Source organism: Salmo salar, chromosome 18, assembly GCF_965601325.2.
Source record: "Salmo salar chromosome 18, fSalSal1, whole genome shotgun sequence".
In the NCBI taxonomy this organism is placed as follows: Eukaryota; Metazoa; Chordata; class Actinopteri; order Salmoniformes; family Salmonidae; genus Salmo; species Salmo salar.
In genome coordinates this window covers 95,853,661-95,871,160 of record NC_138308.1, presented here as the reverse complement: position 1 = coordinate 95,871,160, position 17,500 = coordinate 95,853,661, and the positions used below count along the sequence as shown (strand labels likewise).

The 17,500-nt window shown below is 41.0% G+C and overlaps 1 protein-coding gene across 1 annotated transcript in view; it reads left to right on the top strand.

The window, feature by feature from the left end:
* Positions 1 to 17,500, top strand: part of LOC145861707 (dachshund homolog 2) — a 104,806-nt gene that overhangs the window by 28,036 nt on the left and 59,270 nt on the right. Inside the window, exon 2 of the mRNA XM_082964599.1 lies at positions 11,272 to 11,387. Coding sequence (XP_082820725.1) covers positions 11,272 to 11,387 — 116 coding nt within the window. The remainder of the gene's footprint in view (positions 1 to 11,271; positions 11,388 to 17,500) is intronic.

Sequence of the window (17,500 nt, the reverse complement as noted above, 5' to 3'; positions counted from 1 at the left end):
ATTTTTAATTAATCTCAACAATGAACATACAAAACACAAAAAACGAACACTCGACAAATAAACAGTCTGGTAAGGCACAAGGCTATACACAGAATAATCACCCACAAATCACACAACACAAAACACACCCTAATATATGGGACTCTCAATCAAAGGCAGATAGACAACACCTGCCTTCAACAGAGAGTCCCAACCCCAATTAACCAAACATAGAAACACACACACCAGACTAACCATAGAATACAACCACATAGACCATCAACCAAAAACCCAGAAATACTAAATCAAACACCCTTTACACAAACACACCACCCCGAACCACATAAAACAAATACCCTCTGCCACGTCCTGACCAAACTACAAAAAACAATTAACCTTATACTGGCCAGGACGTGACATCGCCGTAAAACTTTTTGAAATCTGATACAGCGGTTGCATTAAGGAGAAGTTTATCTTTAATTCTTTGAATAACAGTTTTTTATTTTATCAACGTTTATGATGAGTATTTCTGTAAATTGATGTGCTCATTCACCGGAAGTTTTTGGAGGCAAAACATTTCTGAACTTTACACGCCGATGTAAAATATGTTTTTTTGATATAAATATGAACTTTATCAAGCAAAACATACATGTATTGTGTAACAGGAAGTCCTATGAGTGCCATCTGATGAAGATCATCAAAGGTTAGTGCTTAGTTTTAGCTGTATTTCTGGTTTTTGTGACGCCTCTCCTTGCTTGGAAAATGGCTGTGTGGTTTTTCTTGTTTAGGCACTGTCCTAACATAATTTAATGCTATGCTTTCGCCGTAAAGCCTTTTTGAAATCGGACACTGTGGTTAGATTAATGAGAAGTTTATCTTTAAAATGGTGTATAATAGTTGTATGTTTGAGAAATTTGAATTATGAGATTTTTGTTGTTTTGAATTTGGCGCCCTGCTATTTCACTGGCTGTAGGCGAGTGTCCCGCGGGTGGGACGCTAGCGTCCAACATACCCTAGTGAGGTTAAAGCAGCAATACCTTACTTCCTGGTAAAAACACACAACGGTATCCCCACACGGTAACACACATGGTACCCTCACCACACGGTAACCCACACGGTAACCCACACATTAACCCACACATTAACCCACATATTAACCCACACGTTAACCCACACGGTAACCTACACATTAACCCACACGGTAACCCACACATTAACCCACATGGTAACCCACACATTAACCCACACATTAACCCACACATTAACCCACATGGTAACCCACACGGTAACCCACAATGGTAACCCACACATTTAATCCACACATTAACCCACACATTAACCCACATGATAATCCACACATTAACCCACACATTAATCCACACAGTAACCCACACGGTAACCCACACATTAACCCACACATTAATCCACACATTAACCTACACATTAACCCCACACGGTAACCCACACATTAACCCAAACCCACACATTAACCCACACATTAACCCACACGGTAACCCACACATTAACCCACACGGTAACCTACACATTAATCCACACATTAACCCACACGGTAACCCCACATGGTAATCCACACATTAACCCACACATTAACCCACACGGTAACCCACACATTAACCCACACAGTAACCCACACAGTAACCCACACATTAACCTACACATTAACCCACACGGTAACCCACACATTAATCCACACATTAACCCACACGGTAACCCACACATTAACCCACACATTAACCCACACGGTAACCCACACAGTAACCCACACATTAACCCACACAGTAACCCACACGGTAACCCACATTAACCCACACGCTAACCCATGCAGTAACCCACACAGTAACCCACATTAACCCACACGGTAATCCACATTAACCCACACGGTAACCCACACAGTAACCCACACGGTAACCCACGCAGTAACCCACACGGTAACCCGCATGGTAACCCACACGGTAACCCACACGGTAACCCACACTTAACCCACACGGTAACCCACACATTAACCCACACGGAAACCCACATTAACCCACACGGTAACCCACACAGTAACCCACACGGTAACCCACGCAGTAACCCACACGGTAACCCGCATGGTAACCCACACATTAACCCACACGGTAACCCACACTTAACCCACACGGTAACCCACACATTAACCCACACGGTAACCCACACATTAACCCGCATGGTAACCCACACAGTAACCCACACATTAACCCACACATTAACACACATGGTAACCCACACATTAACCCACACAGTAACCCACACATTAACCCAAACAGTAACCCACACGGTAACCCACACGGTAACCCACACAGTAACCCACACGGTAACCCACGCAGTAACCCACACGGTAACCCGCATGGTAACCCACATTAACCCACACGGTAACCCACACGGTAACCCACACTTAACCCACACGGTAACCCACACTTAACCCACACGGTAACCCACACATTAACCCACACGGTAACCCACACATTAACCCGCATGGTAACCCACACAGTAACCCACACATTAACCCACACATTAACACACATGGTAACCCACACATTAACCCACACAGTAACCCACACATTAACCCACGCGGTAACCCACACGGTAACCCACGCAGTAACCCACACGGTAACCCGCACGGTAACCCACATTAACCCACACAGTAACCCACACATTAACCCACACGGTAACCCACACGGTAACCCACATGGTAACCCACACGGTAACCCGCACGGTAACCCGCACGGTAACCACGTTGCCCAGTATTACAGACAATCAGTGGTTCATGATTTAATATTTAATCAAATGGTTAAATATTGAGCAGTGTTTTTCTCCCTGCTCTGCACCTGTCTGGAGAACGAAGGCAGGAGGGAGGGAAAAGGAGAGAAAAGAAGGATGAATGTTTATTTTTTTCTTCGCTTCTGTTCCGTAGAACACTCTTTTGATTGGCCCGATGAATGACCTCATTGTTTGTTTGTGCTGCGGGTTAATCACACATCTCTCTCTAGTGTCCCTAGATCGTCCACTGCTGGTAAGGAAGCAAGCATGAGAGAGAGAATTCGACATACCAATTAGGATCTGGCTAAAAATACTTGAATCAGTTACAGAACTCATTGCCCTTTATGGTTGTGAGGTCTGGGGTCCGCTCACCAACCAAGAATTCACAAAATGGGACAAACACCAAATTGAGACTCTGCATGCAGAATTCTGCATAAATATCGTCTGTGTACAATGTAAAACACCAAATAATGCATGCAGAGCAGGATCAGTCCGATACCCGCTAATTATCAAAATGCTGAAAGAGACGTTAAATTCTACAACCACCTAAAAGGAAGCGATTCCATAACAAAGAACAAACAGCATTGTAAATACAACCCATGTTTATGTTTATTTATTTTCCATTTCATACTTTAACTATTTGCACATGATATAACATTTGAAATGTCTTTATTCTTTTTGGAACAGCAGATATCACAACGTGCTATACAGAAACTCAGCGGAAAACCCCAAACAGCAAGCAATGCAGATATTGTTCCTGTGATATTAGAGATATGTTGTTCCTGTGATATTAGAGATATGTTGTTTCTGTGTGACATTAGAGATATGTTGTTTCTGTGTGACATTAGAGATATGTTGTTCCTGTTTGATATTAGAGATATGTTGTTCCTGTGTGATATTAGAGATATGTTGTTCCTGTGTGATATTAGAGATATGTTGTTCCTGTGATATTAGAGATATGTTGTCCCTGTGTGATATTATAGATATGTTGTTTCTGTGTGATATTAGAGATATGTTGTTCCTGTGATATTAGAAATATGTTGTTCCTGTGTGATATTAGAGATATGTTGTTTCTGTGTGACATTAGAGATATGTTGTTTCTGTGTGATATTAGAGATATGTTGTTCCTGTGATATTAGAGATATGTTGTTCCTGTGATATTAGAGATATGTTGTTCCTGTGTGATATTAGAGATATGTTGTTCCTGTGTGATATTAGAGATATGTTGTTCCTGTGTGATATTAGAGATATGTTGTTCCTGTGTGATATTATATGTTGTTCCTGTGTGATATTAGAGATATGTTGTTCCTGTGTGATATTATATGTTGTTCCCTGTGTGATATTAGAGATATGTTGTTCCTGTGTGATATTAGAGATATGTTGTTCCTGTGTGATATTATATGTTGTTCCTGTGTGATATTAGAGATATGTTGTTCCTGTGATATTAGAGATATGTTGTTCCTGTGTGATATTAGAGATATGTTGTTCCTGTGATATTAGAGATATGTTGTCCCTGTGTGATATTATAGATATGTTGTTTCTGTGTGATATTAGAGATATGTTGTTCCTGTGATATTAGAAATATGTTGTTCCTGTGTGATATTAGAGATATGTTGTTTCTGTGTGACATTAGAGATATGTTGTTTCTGTGTGATATTAGAGATATGTTGTTCCTGTGATATTAGAGATATGTTGTTCCTGTGATATTAGAGATATGTTGTTCCTGTGTGATATTAGAGATATGTTGTTCCTGTGTGATATTAGAGATATGTTGTTCCTGTGTGATATTAGAGATATGTTGTTCCTGTGTGATATTATATGTTGTTCCTGTGTGATATTAGAGATATGTTGTTCCTGTGTGATATTATATGTTGTTCCTGTGTGATATTAGAGATATGTTGTTCCTGTGTGATATTAGAGATATGTTGTTCCTGTGTGATATTATATGTTGTTCCTGTGTGATATTAGAGATATGTTGTTCCTGTGTGATATTAGAGATATGTTGTCCCTGTGATATTAGAGATATGTTGTTCCTGTGTGATATTAGAGATATGTTGTTCCTGTGATATTAGGTCACTTAATCTACCAGAAGGGGTATTGACCCTCTGCCTTCCTTATCTCTCTCTCTCTCTCTCTCTCTCCTCTCTCTTTACAGCATATTGACTTTACCATGTAATGATAAAATACCAAGCTGTGTGTGTGTGTGTGTGTGTGTGTGTGTGTGTGTGTGTGTGTGTGTGTGTGTGTGTGTGTGTGTGTGTGTGTGTGTGTGTGTGTGTGTGTGTGTGTGTGTGTGTGTGTGTGTGTGTGTGTGTGTGTGTGTGTGTGTGTGTCTACCCTCTGTGCAAAATAATTGTCAAGCAGGTTAGTGGAGTGTCCGTGAATCACAAAAACGTTCCATACCTCCATGGGTGTGTGTGTTGTAAGGTTGCTATGCTAAACATCCATCCATGTCAATAGTCCGCTCTCATGCAATCCGCCTTTGAAACTTCCTATAGAGACTGTAAACAAGGTGGCGCTGTCCCCGACTGGTCATCGCAAAGTTTAAACACTACCAACAAAAGGAGCTGATCAAAATCAGGGGCAAGGAGCTTAAAAGGGACCAAATTCGGTCTCAATGACCAATTTCCAAGGGAGATAAACGAACGTTGTAAGAGACTGTATCCGGTACAAAGGCAACAAAGGGAGAAGGGTAAGCGTGTCTTTATCATTATGGACCAACTCGTTATAGATGGAAAGCTATTCCGAGACAGCTCCATAACACCATGGCTGTACTAAATGTTACAGGGACTTCAGGTTACGAGAAAAAAATAATGTATGGGAGCTGTAAAAATATCTGAACATTATGAAGTGGATATGAACACACACGTACTCAACTACATGCTTGCTTACACATACGGACTTATACATACACACACACACCTGATCTCGCTCTCTTCTCTCCCCCTCTCTATTGTCGAACTGTTTCATAATTTAATGTGTTTATTGTTTGTCTATCTTTTTCATGTATTTGTCTACAAGTTTATATATGTTTACAACAAACAAGGGGAAGATATCAGAATAGGGGCATTGGGGAATAATAACATATTGTACGGGATACATTTGTACTGTAGTGAAGCCGTCTCTAGAGTAATGCAAGGTCTCTTTCATGATCATGTGAAACGTCAATTGCTATGGAAATGCTGAGATGTGTTTTTCAATGATGTTAAAGGTAATTATGATGCAACTATGACAGTGATACGATATGGATTACAATTATCATCATGAATATTAAGGCTATACACACTACATGTTACACACATAGACACTCAACCATGCCAATTGGCAGAGTTATTATTTATGTGGACATCACAGATTATAGTCTTACTCTTATACAGAAATCGTACACACTCTCACTATATCACATCGAATATCATACACATCAACTTACTCAGATTTCCTACATACAGTATCTTGCCTCAATTTTCTAACATCTGTGGCTTTGGCTCACAGGCGAACAGGCAAAGGAATAAAACAAATATTGCTAGAACCTATTTCTTGAATTCTAAATTTCAGACATTTGAAAGCTTTAGTTTTGACCGTCTTAATACCTCTGAAGGCAGTAACTTTACAACCACTAATTATGGTTAATTTAGACTGAGAATAGTATCTAGTTATGGTAAGGGGTGAAATAAGTATAGCCAGTTATAATTGTAACGGTTTAGCAGATTATAAAAAAAGAAGATCAGTCTTTACATGGCTAAAAGAAAAGGAATATAACATAGACTGTTTACAGGAAACTCACTCTACAGCCTTAGATGAAGTTGCGTGGGAAAAGGAATGGGGTGGTGAAATAATTTTATATCATGGACAAAGGAACTCAAAGGGTGTGATGATATTAATTAACAAAAATTTCGATCTGAATGTGCAAATAGTCAGGAATTATTCACAAGGAAGGTGGATCTTTTTGAATATGAAAGTGGACGAAAAAGAGATTTGGCTCATTAATCTATATGGTCCAAATCAGGATGACCAATACTTCTTAGAAAACATTTATACCAATTTATTGAACTTACAGGCAACAAATGATCTAATCATTATGGTAGGAGACTATAACACAGTGTTCAGTACCGCAATGGACCGTAAAGGTAATCACTCTACAAACTATCATCACCGTGCCCTTAAGGAAATCACAAATATTATGGACACATTAGAAATAGTGGATAGTTGGAGACTAAAAAAACCCCGACCTAGTGAGATATACATGGAGGAGACTTAATCAAGCTAGTCGTGTTGACTACTTTCTTGTCTCTTTCTCTCTTGCATCAAAGGTTAAAAAGTTTTAATAGGAGACAGAATGCGATCGGATCATCATCTAATTGGCATTCAAAAAACTCATACATTTTCCACATGGATGGGGATATTGGAAATGTAATCAAAGTTTACTGGAGGACAACTTATTTTTTTACTAAGACAAAATAATTTATAACTGAATTGTTCCAGTATAATATAGGTTCAGCACATCCCCTTATTGTTTGAGATACCTTTAAATGTACATTCAGAGGTCATTCAATTCAATATTCATCAATAATAAAAAAAAAGCAGTTTCTGGCTAAAGAAACAAGACTACCAAGGGAAATCCATGAACTAATAGTACAGGTAGATGGCAATAAAAACAATACTACAGAGATACAAAATAAGTTAGAGGAAAAACAAAAAGAACTTGAGGAACTTATTCAAGAACGATCTAATGTAATCTATTACAAAAATAAAGCAAACTGGATGGAATATGGTGAAAAATGCACCAAATTGTTCCTGAATCTCCAATACAGGAACGCTGACAAAAATTATTTGCAGAAACTCGTTACTGAAGACGGAGTCGTCTATGATTCTCCAAATTATCTTTTACATTTACATTTACATTTTAGTCATTTAGCAGACGCTCTTATCCAGAGCGACTTACAGTAGTGAATGCATACATTTCATACAATTTCATACATTTTTTTTTTTTGCTGGCCCCCCGTGGGAATCGAACCCACAACCCTGGCGTTGCAAACACCATGCTCTACCAACTGAGCTACAGGGAAGGCTTTTAAAAGAGGAAGCTAATTATTTTAGGCAGATGTTCACTTTTCCATCTCATCCTTTCCCACTGAATGAAGATTACGGTAAAGAATTCTTTCCAAATAATTTAAAAAATTGAAAATTAACAAATGTAGAGAAAGATCAGTGCGAAGGCCAAATTACAGAGGAAGAACTTTTTGAGGCTATTAAATCCTTTCAGTCTGAAAAACCCCAGGGCTTGATGGCATACCGGTAGAGGTATATCAAGTATTTTTTGATATACTAAAAGCTCCATTGTTAGATTGTTTTAACTACTCCTATAGAAATGGTAGTCTGTCAGGTACTCAGCCGGAAGGTCTGATTTCTCTATTATTAAAACAAGACCCAGATGGCAAATATAAAGACCTGGTCTATCTAAAAAACTGGAGGCCCCTTAAACTTCAATGTTGTGATGCAAAAATACTAGCAAAATGCATAGCAATCAGAATTAAAAGGGTTTTACCAGGTATTGATCATCCTGATCAGACAGGTTTTTTACATGGATGATACATTGGAGATAATATACGACAACTACTAGAAATAATAGAACATCATGAAACATATAAGAAGCCAGGAATGGTATTTATAGTGGATTTTGAAAAGACATTTGATAAAGTAAGACTGGACTTTATTTATAAATGCCTGGATTTTTTCAATTTCGGTAATTCTCTTATAAATTGGGTAAAAATAATGTATAACAACCCCAGGTGTTAAATAGTAAATAACGGCTACTTCTCAGAGAGTTTTGAATTGTCAAGAGGAGTTAAACAAGGGTGTCCACTGTCACCATATCTATTCGTTAAGGCCATTGAAATGCTAGCTATTAAAATCAGATCCAATAACAACATTAGAGGATTAGAAATCCAAGGCTTAAAAACAAAGGTGTCCATGTATGCTGATGACTCAAGTTTCATATTAAGTCCGCAAGCTAGATCCCTGCAATGTCTCATTGAAGATCTAGATGACTTTTCTGTACTCTCTGGACTAAAACCTAATTTTGATAAATGTGCAATATTATGTATTGGATCTTTAAAAAATACAACTTTTACATTACCCTGCAGTTTACCTATAAAATGGGCTGATGGTGAAGTAGACATACTAGCTATTCATATCACAAAATATATAAATAAGCTCTCCACAATGAATTTCAATAGAAAACTTGAAAAAAAATACAAGATCCTGCAACCATGGAGAGGTAAATACCTGTATATTTATGGAAAAATTACCCTGATTAACTCCTTAGTCATATGTCAGTTTACGCACTTACTTATGGCGCTGCCTACTCCTGATGATTCGTTTTTGAAATCATATTAATAAAGCAATAAATAAAAAATATTTCGCTTTATCTGGGACACTAAACCAGACAAAATAAAAATGTGCCTATCTATAAAATGAATAGGGTGGGTTGAGATAATTAAATATAAAAGCACTAAACCTCTCTCTAAAAGCTTCACTCATTCAAAAGTTGTATTTGATCGCTCAATGGTTCTCAAGAAGATAACTAAGAAAAGCTCATCAATTGTTTAAAAATGGCTACAATTCAATTTCATCCCCCTGAAAAGATAGAACAAATATTACAACAAATATTATGGCTGAACTCAAATGTGCTGGTTGATAAAATACCTGTATTTATGGGAAAGATGTTTGAACAGGGTATTTTGTTCTTAAACGATATTGTAAATTGGAATGGTAGAGTTATGGCCTTCATGGAGTTATCAGAATTGTAAGGAAAGGTCTGCTCAATCCAAGAGTACAACCAATTGATTACAGCATTACCCCAAAAATGGAGGAGGCAGGTGGCAGCGGGAGGAGGTAGGGAACTGGTCTGTCTGCCCAATATAAAGGATCAAAACTTGCGGAGGAATAAAAATAGCATAAATAGGAAAGTATACCAGTTTCATTTAAGGACCAGGATGTTGACAACTGTGCCATACAGATTGCAAAATAGTTGGGAAGAGATTTTTGATGTACCGATTCCATGGTACAGGGCGTATGAGTTGTTATATAGAACAACGCAAGATTCAAGACTTTGTGCTTTTCAGCAGAAATGATTATATAGAAGTCTTGCTACCAACAAAATGTTGAATATTTGGGGCATAAAATCATCAAAGCTCTGCAGATTTTGTTGTGAGGATACAGAATCAATAGACCATTTATTTTGGTATTGCCCTCAGGTAGCAGGTTTCTGGTTTCAGGTTCAGGAATGGCTGAAAATGCATAGCATTGATCTAAAATTGACCCTAGATATAGTACTGTTAGGAGATCTGGAGAGACCAGGTCAGTCAATTACTAACATGCTAACACTCTTAGTAAAAGTATTTATCTGTGGATTCTATTCGATTAGATAGATTGAAATTGTACGTTAAACATCACAGCATAGTTGAAAGATTTGTGTTGCGTAGAAACCCGAAGTGGGTGGCCAACAGAGATACATGGGATGGGCTGAGGGAAGCTGAGGGTTGGAATGTGGAATTGGAGACAAGTGGGAGTGGAGTTGCTGTGTGAAAGATGGTCTAAACTAATGCCAGATGGCCATGCAGGTGTTTGTACACATGCATATTTTTTACCTTTATTTAACTTGGCAAGTCAGTTAAGAACAAATTGTTATTTACAATGACGGCCTAGGAACAGTGGGTTAACTGCCTTGTTCAGGGGAAGAATGACAGATTTTTACCTTGTCAGCTCAGGGATTTGATCTTGCAACCTTTTGATTACTAGTCCAATGCTCTAACCTCTAAGCTATGCTGCCAACCCATACACACACACTCTTATTCAAATAAACACATATAAGAACACACACATAGATGTAATAGTGCCAGACATGCACACAAACATTTACAGTTGGCGTTGCTGTTATGATTTAATTGTCCTTGATATCCTTTGTTTTAAATTGCGTTGTTGTTTGCTGTTTTCTTCTGTCTTTTCCTTTTTTCTCTCTTTAGTTCATTCTCATGGTTGTTGGTGCATTGGGGGGTTCTTGGGGGTGGGGAATGGAATTAATTGTATTTTTTATTATTTTTCTTCTTGGGGGGGGACTGTGGGAGGGGTCTCCAATGGTTGAGGGACAGCTATTGGGTAACTGTGGTGGGATCTTGGAGGGTTCTTGTTCACGTTTTTTGGCCCGGTGGTAGATTTGTCAACGTGCCCTTGAGCAGGGCATTGACCCTGGATGCTTCTGTGTAAATAAATAAAAAAATCCGCTCTCTCTCTATTTGACTGCTGCAGTCATTACTGTAGAACGAAGAGATGGAAACACAGGGGAGAGGCTAGGTCTCAGTGGGGGTAACAGATGGTTCTCCAAAGTCAGAGAGAGAGAGAGTCTCCTCTCATTCTTTTGTGTGTGTACTGTCTTTATAGCCGTTACCTCAAATTCTCTCCCCCCCCCCCCCCCCCCCCCCCCCCGTCGCTCAGCTCTCGTCCGGGCCGCCCTCCGAAGCTCTCTGTCGGGGGAGGGATTCGGGAAAGCTCCAGGCTTCTCCACCCTGGGGTTCACAGCCTGTTGTCACCTGGAATGCTCTCTCACACAGGTAAGATACCGTGTGTGTGTGTGTGCGTGTGCGTGTGTGTGTGTGTAATGCTTTCCATGTTCAGCAGGACATAGAACATGATGAAACATCTTTCTGCTCTGTCGTCATTAGTATGCATAGTGTCATGCTTAGACCCATATGCCACTACTATAGGTTTTATTTATCACACACACACACACACACACACACACACACACACACACACACACACACACATACACACATACACACACACACACACACACACACACACACAGAGGGAAGGTAGAGAGGGAGGGAGGGGTGGAGAGGGAGGGAAGGGTGGAGAGGGAGGGAAGGGTGGAGAGGGAGGAGTGGTGGAGAGGAAGGGAGGGAGGGATGGAGAGAGGGAGGGAGGAATGGAGAGAGGGGGTGAGGGATGGAGAGAGGGAGGGTGGGGTGGAAAGGGAGGGAGGGATGAGTGAGAGAGAGGGAGGGTGGGGTGGAGAGGGAGGGAGGGATGGATGGATGGAGAGGGAGGGAGGGATGGATGGAGAGGGAGGGATGGAGACAGAGGGAGGGTGGGGTGGAGAGGGAGGGAGGGAGGGAGGGAGGGAGAGGGAAAGAGGGAGGGATGGAGGGAGGGGAGAGAGATACAGGGAGTGGGAGGGATGGAGGGACAAACAGATGGAGGAGAGACCCTAGAGATGTCATTCATCACAGCAACATGAGGAGCTCCTTAACACTCTCTCACTGCCTCTCTACCATTTCCTCTTTACTCTCTCTCTGTCCCTCTCTCTCTCTGTCCCTCTGTCTCTCTCTCTCTCTCTCTGTCTCTCTCTCTCTCTCTGTCTCCGTCCCTCTCTCTGTCTCTCTCTGTCTCTCTCTGTCTGTCTCTCTGTCTCTGTCCCTCTGTCCCTCTCTCTCTCTCTCTCTGTCTCTCTCTCTGTCTCTCGCTCTGTCTCTCTCTCTCTCTCTCTCTCTGTCCCCCTCTCTCTCTCTCTCTCTCTCTCTCTGTCTCTCTCTGTCTCTCTCTCTCGCTCTCTCTGTCTCTCTCTCTGTCTCTCTCTCTCTCTCTGTCCCTCTCTCTCTCTCTCTCTGTCCCTCTCTCTCTCTCTCTCTGTCCCTCTCTCTCTCTGCCCCTCTCTCTCTCTATCTCTCTCTCTCTCTGTCCCACTCTCTCTCTCTCTCTGTCCCTCTCTCGCTCTCTGTCCCTCTTTTTAGGAGGCTAGGAGGTATGAAGGAAGTTAGTGAAGGGATGAAGGAGGCTAGGAGGGATGAAGGAAGTTAGTGAAGGGATTAAGGAGGCTAGGAGGTAGGAAGGAAGTTAGTGTAGGGATATAGGATGTTAGGAGGTATGAAGGAAGTTAGTGAAGGGATGAAGGAGGCTAGGAGGGATGAAGGAAGTTAGTGTAGGGATATAGGATGTTAGGAGGTATGAAGGAAGTTAGTGAAGGGATGAAGGAGGCTAGGAGGGATGAAGGAAGTTAGTGTAGGGATATAGGATGTTAGGAGGTATGAAGGAAGTTAGTGAAGGGATGAAGGAGGCTAGGAGGGATGAAGGAAGTTAGTGTAGGGATATAGGAGGCTAGGAGGGATGAAGGAAGTTAGTGAAGGGATTAAGGAGGCTAGGAGGAGTGATGAAGGATGTTAGTGAAGGGATTAAGGAGGCTAGGAGGGATGAAGGAAGTTAGTGAAGGGATGAAGGAGGCTAGGAGGGATGAAGGAAGTTAGTGAAGGGATTAAGGAGGCTAGGAGGAGTGATGGGAAGGATGTTAGTGAAGGGATTAAGGAGGCTAGGAGGGATGAAGGAAGTTAGTGAAGGGATTAAGGAGGCTAGGAGGGATGAAGGAAGTTAGTGAAGGGATTAAGGAGTCTAGGAGGGATGAAGGAAGTTAGTGAAGGGATATAGGAGGTTAGGAGGGATGAAGGGATGTAGGAGGTTAGGGGGGATGAAGGGATGTAGGAGGTTAGGGGGGATGAAGGGATATAGGAGGTTAGGAGGTTAGGAGGGATGAAGGATAAAAAGAGAGATAAATAGTAGAATAGTAGCGAAGGTTTAATTGAAGTGAAAGATGAAGAAATTAAATATGAGGATAAAAGAATAAAGATTATAACTGTGTGTGTGTGTGTGTGTGTGTGTGTGTGTGTGTGTGTGTGTGTGTGTGTGTGTGTTCCGCTAACCTCCATTTTCTCCATTCAATAGGCTGCATTGTCACACAGACAGACTGACAGATGAAGTGTTCTCAATCAGGTCCTCTTCACAGTGCTCATTTAAGGGCCCTTATATGCACCTGCACTGGAGGGAGGGAGGGAGGGAGGGAGGGAGGGAGGGAGGGAGGGAGGGAGGGGAGTGGAGGGAGGGAGGGAGGGGGAGTGGAGGGAGGGGGAGTGGAGGGAGGTAGGTTTAGTCTATAGAGAGAGACAGATACAGAGAGGTAGGTTTAGTCTATAGAGAGAGAGACAGATACAGAGGTAGGTTTAGTCTATAGAGAGAGACAGATACAGAGAGTAGGTTTAGTCTATAGAGAGAGAGACAGATACAGAGGTAGGTTTAGTCTATAGAGAGAGAGACAGATACAGAGGTAGGTTTAGTCTATAGAGAGAGAGACAGATACAGAGAGGAAGGTTTAGTCTATAGAGAGAGACAGATACAGAGGTAGGTTTAGTCTATAGAGAGAGAGAGACAGATACAGAGGTAGGTTTAGTCTATAGAGAGAGATACAGTGAGGTAGGTTTAGTCTATAGAGAGAGACAGATACAGAGAGGTAGGTTTAGTCTATAGAGAGAGACAGATACAGAGAGGTAGGTTTAGTCTATAGAGAGAGACGGATACAGAGGTAGGTTTAGTCTATAGAGAGAGAGACAGATACAGAGAGGTAGGTTTAGTCTATAGAGAGAGACAGAGAGGTAGGTTTAGTCTATAGAGAGAGAGACGGATACAGAGGTAGGTTTAGTCTATAGAGAGAGAGACAGAGAGGTAGGTTTAGTCTATAGAGAGAGAGACAGATACAGAGAGGTAGGTTTAGTCTATAGAGAGAGACAGATACAGAGGTAGGTTTAGTCTATAGAGAGAGAGACAGAGAGGTAGGTTTAGTCTATAGAGAGAGACAGATACAGAGAGGTAGGTTTAGTCTATAGAGAGAGAGACGGATACAGAGGTAGGTTTAGTCTATAGAGAGAGAGACAGAGAGGTAGGTTTAGTCTATAGAGAGACAGATACAGAGGTAGGTTTAGTCTATAGAGAGAGAGACAGATACAGAGGTAGGTTTAGTCTATAGAGAGAGAGCAGATACAGAGAGGTAGGTTTAGTCTATAGAGAGAGACAGATACAGAGAGGTAGGTTTAGTCTATAGAGAGAGAGACAGATACAGAGGTAGGTTTAGTCTATAGAGAGAGACAGATACAGAGAGGTAGGTTTAGTCTATAGAGAGAGACAGATACAGAGGTAGGTTTAGTCTATAGAGAGAGAGACGGATACAGAGGTAGGTTTAGTCTATAGAGAGAGAGACAGATACAGAGAGGTAGGTTTAGTCTATAGAGAGAGACAGATACAGAGGTAGGTTTAGTCTATAGAGAGAGAGACAGATACAGAGAGGTAGGTTTAGTCTATAGAGAGAGACAGATACAGAGAGGTAGGTTTAGTCTATAGAGAGAGACAGATACAGAGGTAGGTTTAGTCTATAGAGAGAGAGACGGATACAGAGGTAGGTTTAGTCTATAGAGAGAGAGACAGATACAGAGAGGTAGGTTTAGTCTATAGAGAGAGACAGATACAGAGGTAGGTTTAGTCTATAGAGAGAGAGACCGATACAGAGAAGTAGGTTTAGTCTATAGAGAGAGACAGATACAGAGAGGTAGGTTTAGTCTATAGAGAGAGACAAATACAGAGAGGTAGGTTTAGTCTATAGAGAGAGAGACAGATACAGAGGTAGGTTTAGTCTATAGAGAGAGACAGATACAGAGAGGTAGGTTTAGTCTATAGAGAGAGAGACGGATACAGAGGTAGGTTTAGTCTATAGAGAGAGAGACAGAGAGGTAGGTTTAGTCTATAGAGAGAGAGACAGATACAGAGGTAGGTTTAGTCTATAGAGAGAGACAGATACAGAGAGGTAGGTTTAGTCTATAGAGAGAGAGACGGATACAGAGGTAGGTTTAGTCTATAGAGAGAGAGACAGATACAGAGGTAGGTTTAGTCTATAGAGAGAGACAGATGCAGAGAGGTAGGTTTAGTCTATAGAGAGAGAGACAGATACAGAGGTAGGTTTAGTCTATAGAGAGAGAGACAGATACAGAGAGGTAGGTTTAGTCTATAGAGAGAGACAGATACAGAGAGGTAGGTTTAGTCTATAGAGAGAGACAGATACAGAGAGGTAGGTTTAGTCTATAGAGAGAGAGAGACAGATACAGAGAGGTAGGTTTAGTCTATAGAGAGAGAGACAGATACAGAGGTAGGTTTAGTCTATAGAGAGAGAGACGGATACAGAGGTAGGTTTAGTCTATAGAGAGAGACAGATACAGAGAGGTAGGTTTAGTCTATAGAGAGAGACAATACAGAGGTAGGTTTAGTCTATAGAGAGAGACAGATACAGAGAGGTAGGTTTAGTCTATAGAGAGAGACAGATACAGAGAGGTAGGTTTAGTCTATAGAGAGAGAGACAGATACAGAGGTAGGTTTAGTCTATAGAGAGAGAGACAGATACAGAGGTAGGTTTAGTCTATAGAGAGAGAGACAGATACAGAGGTAGGTTTAGTCTATAGAGAGAGACAGATACAGAGGTAGGTTTAGTCTATAGAGAGAGACAGATACAGAGAGGTAGGTTTAGTCTATAGAGAGAGAGACAGATACAGAGGTAGGTTTAGTCTATAGAGAGAGACAGATACAGAGGTAGGTTTAGTCTATAGAGAGAGAGACAGATACAGAGGTAGGTTTAGTCTATAGAGAGAGACAGATACAGAGAGGTAGGTTTAGTCTATAGAGAGAGAGACAGATACAGAGGTAGGTTTAGTCTATAGAGAGAGAGACAGATACAGAGAGGTAGGTTTAGTCTATAGAGAGAGAGACGGATACAGAGGTAGGTTTAGTCTATAGAGAGAGAGACAGAGAGGTAGGTTTAGTCTATAGAGAGAGACAGATACAGAGGTAGGTTTAGTCTATAGAGAGAGACAGATACAGAGGTAGGTTTAGTCTATAGAGAGAGAGACGGATACAGAGGTAGGTTTAGTCTATAGAGAGAGAGACAGATACAGAGGTAGGTTTAGTCTATAGAGAGAGACAGACGAGGTAGGTTTAGTCTATAGAGAGAGACAGATACAGAGGTAGGTTTAGTCTATAGAGAGAGACAGATACAGAGGTAGGTTTAGTCTATAGAGAGAGAGACAGATACAGAGAGGTAGGTTTAGTCTATAGAGAGAGACAGATACAGAGAGGTAGGTTTAGTCTATAGAGAGAGACAGATACAGAGGTAGGTTTAGTCTATAGAGAGAGAGACAGATACAGAGGTAGGTTTAGTCTATAGAGAGAGACAGATACAGAGAGGTAGGTTTAGTCTATAGAGAGAGACAGATACAGAGGTAGGTTTAGTCTATAGAGAGAGACAGATACAGAGGTAGGTTTAGTCTATAGAGAGAGAGACGGATACAGAGGTAGGTTTAGTCTATAGAGAGAGAGACAGATACAGAGAGGTAGGTTTAGTCTATAGAGAGAGAGACAGATACAGAGGTAGGTTTAGTCTATAGAGAGAGAGACGGATACAGAGGTAGGTTTAGTCTATAGAGAGAGACAGATACAGAGAGGTAGGTTTAGTCTATAGAGAGAGAGACAGATACAGAGAGGTAGGTTTAGTCTATAGAGAGAGACAGATACAGAGGTAGGTTTAGTCTATAGAGAGAGACAGATACAGAGGTAGGTTTAGTCTATAGAGAGAGACAGATACAGAGAGGTAGGTTTAGTCTATAGAGAGAGACAGATACAGAGGTAGGTTTAGTCTATAGAGAGAGAGACAGATACAGAGGTAGGTTTAGTCTATAGAGAGAGAGACAGATACAGAGGTAGGTTTAGTCTATAGAGAGAGAGACAGATACAGAGGTAGGTTTAGTCTATAGAGAGAGACAGATACAGAGAGGTAGGTTTAGTCTATAGAGAGAGACAGATA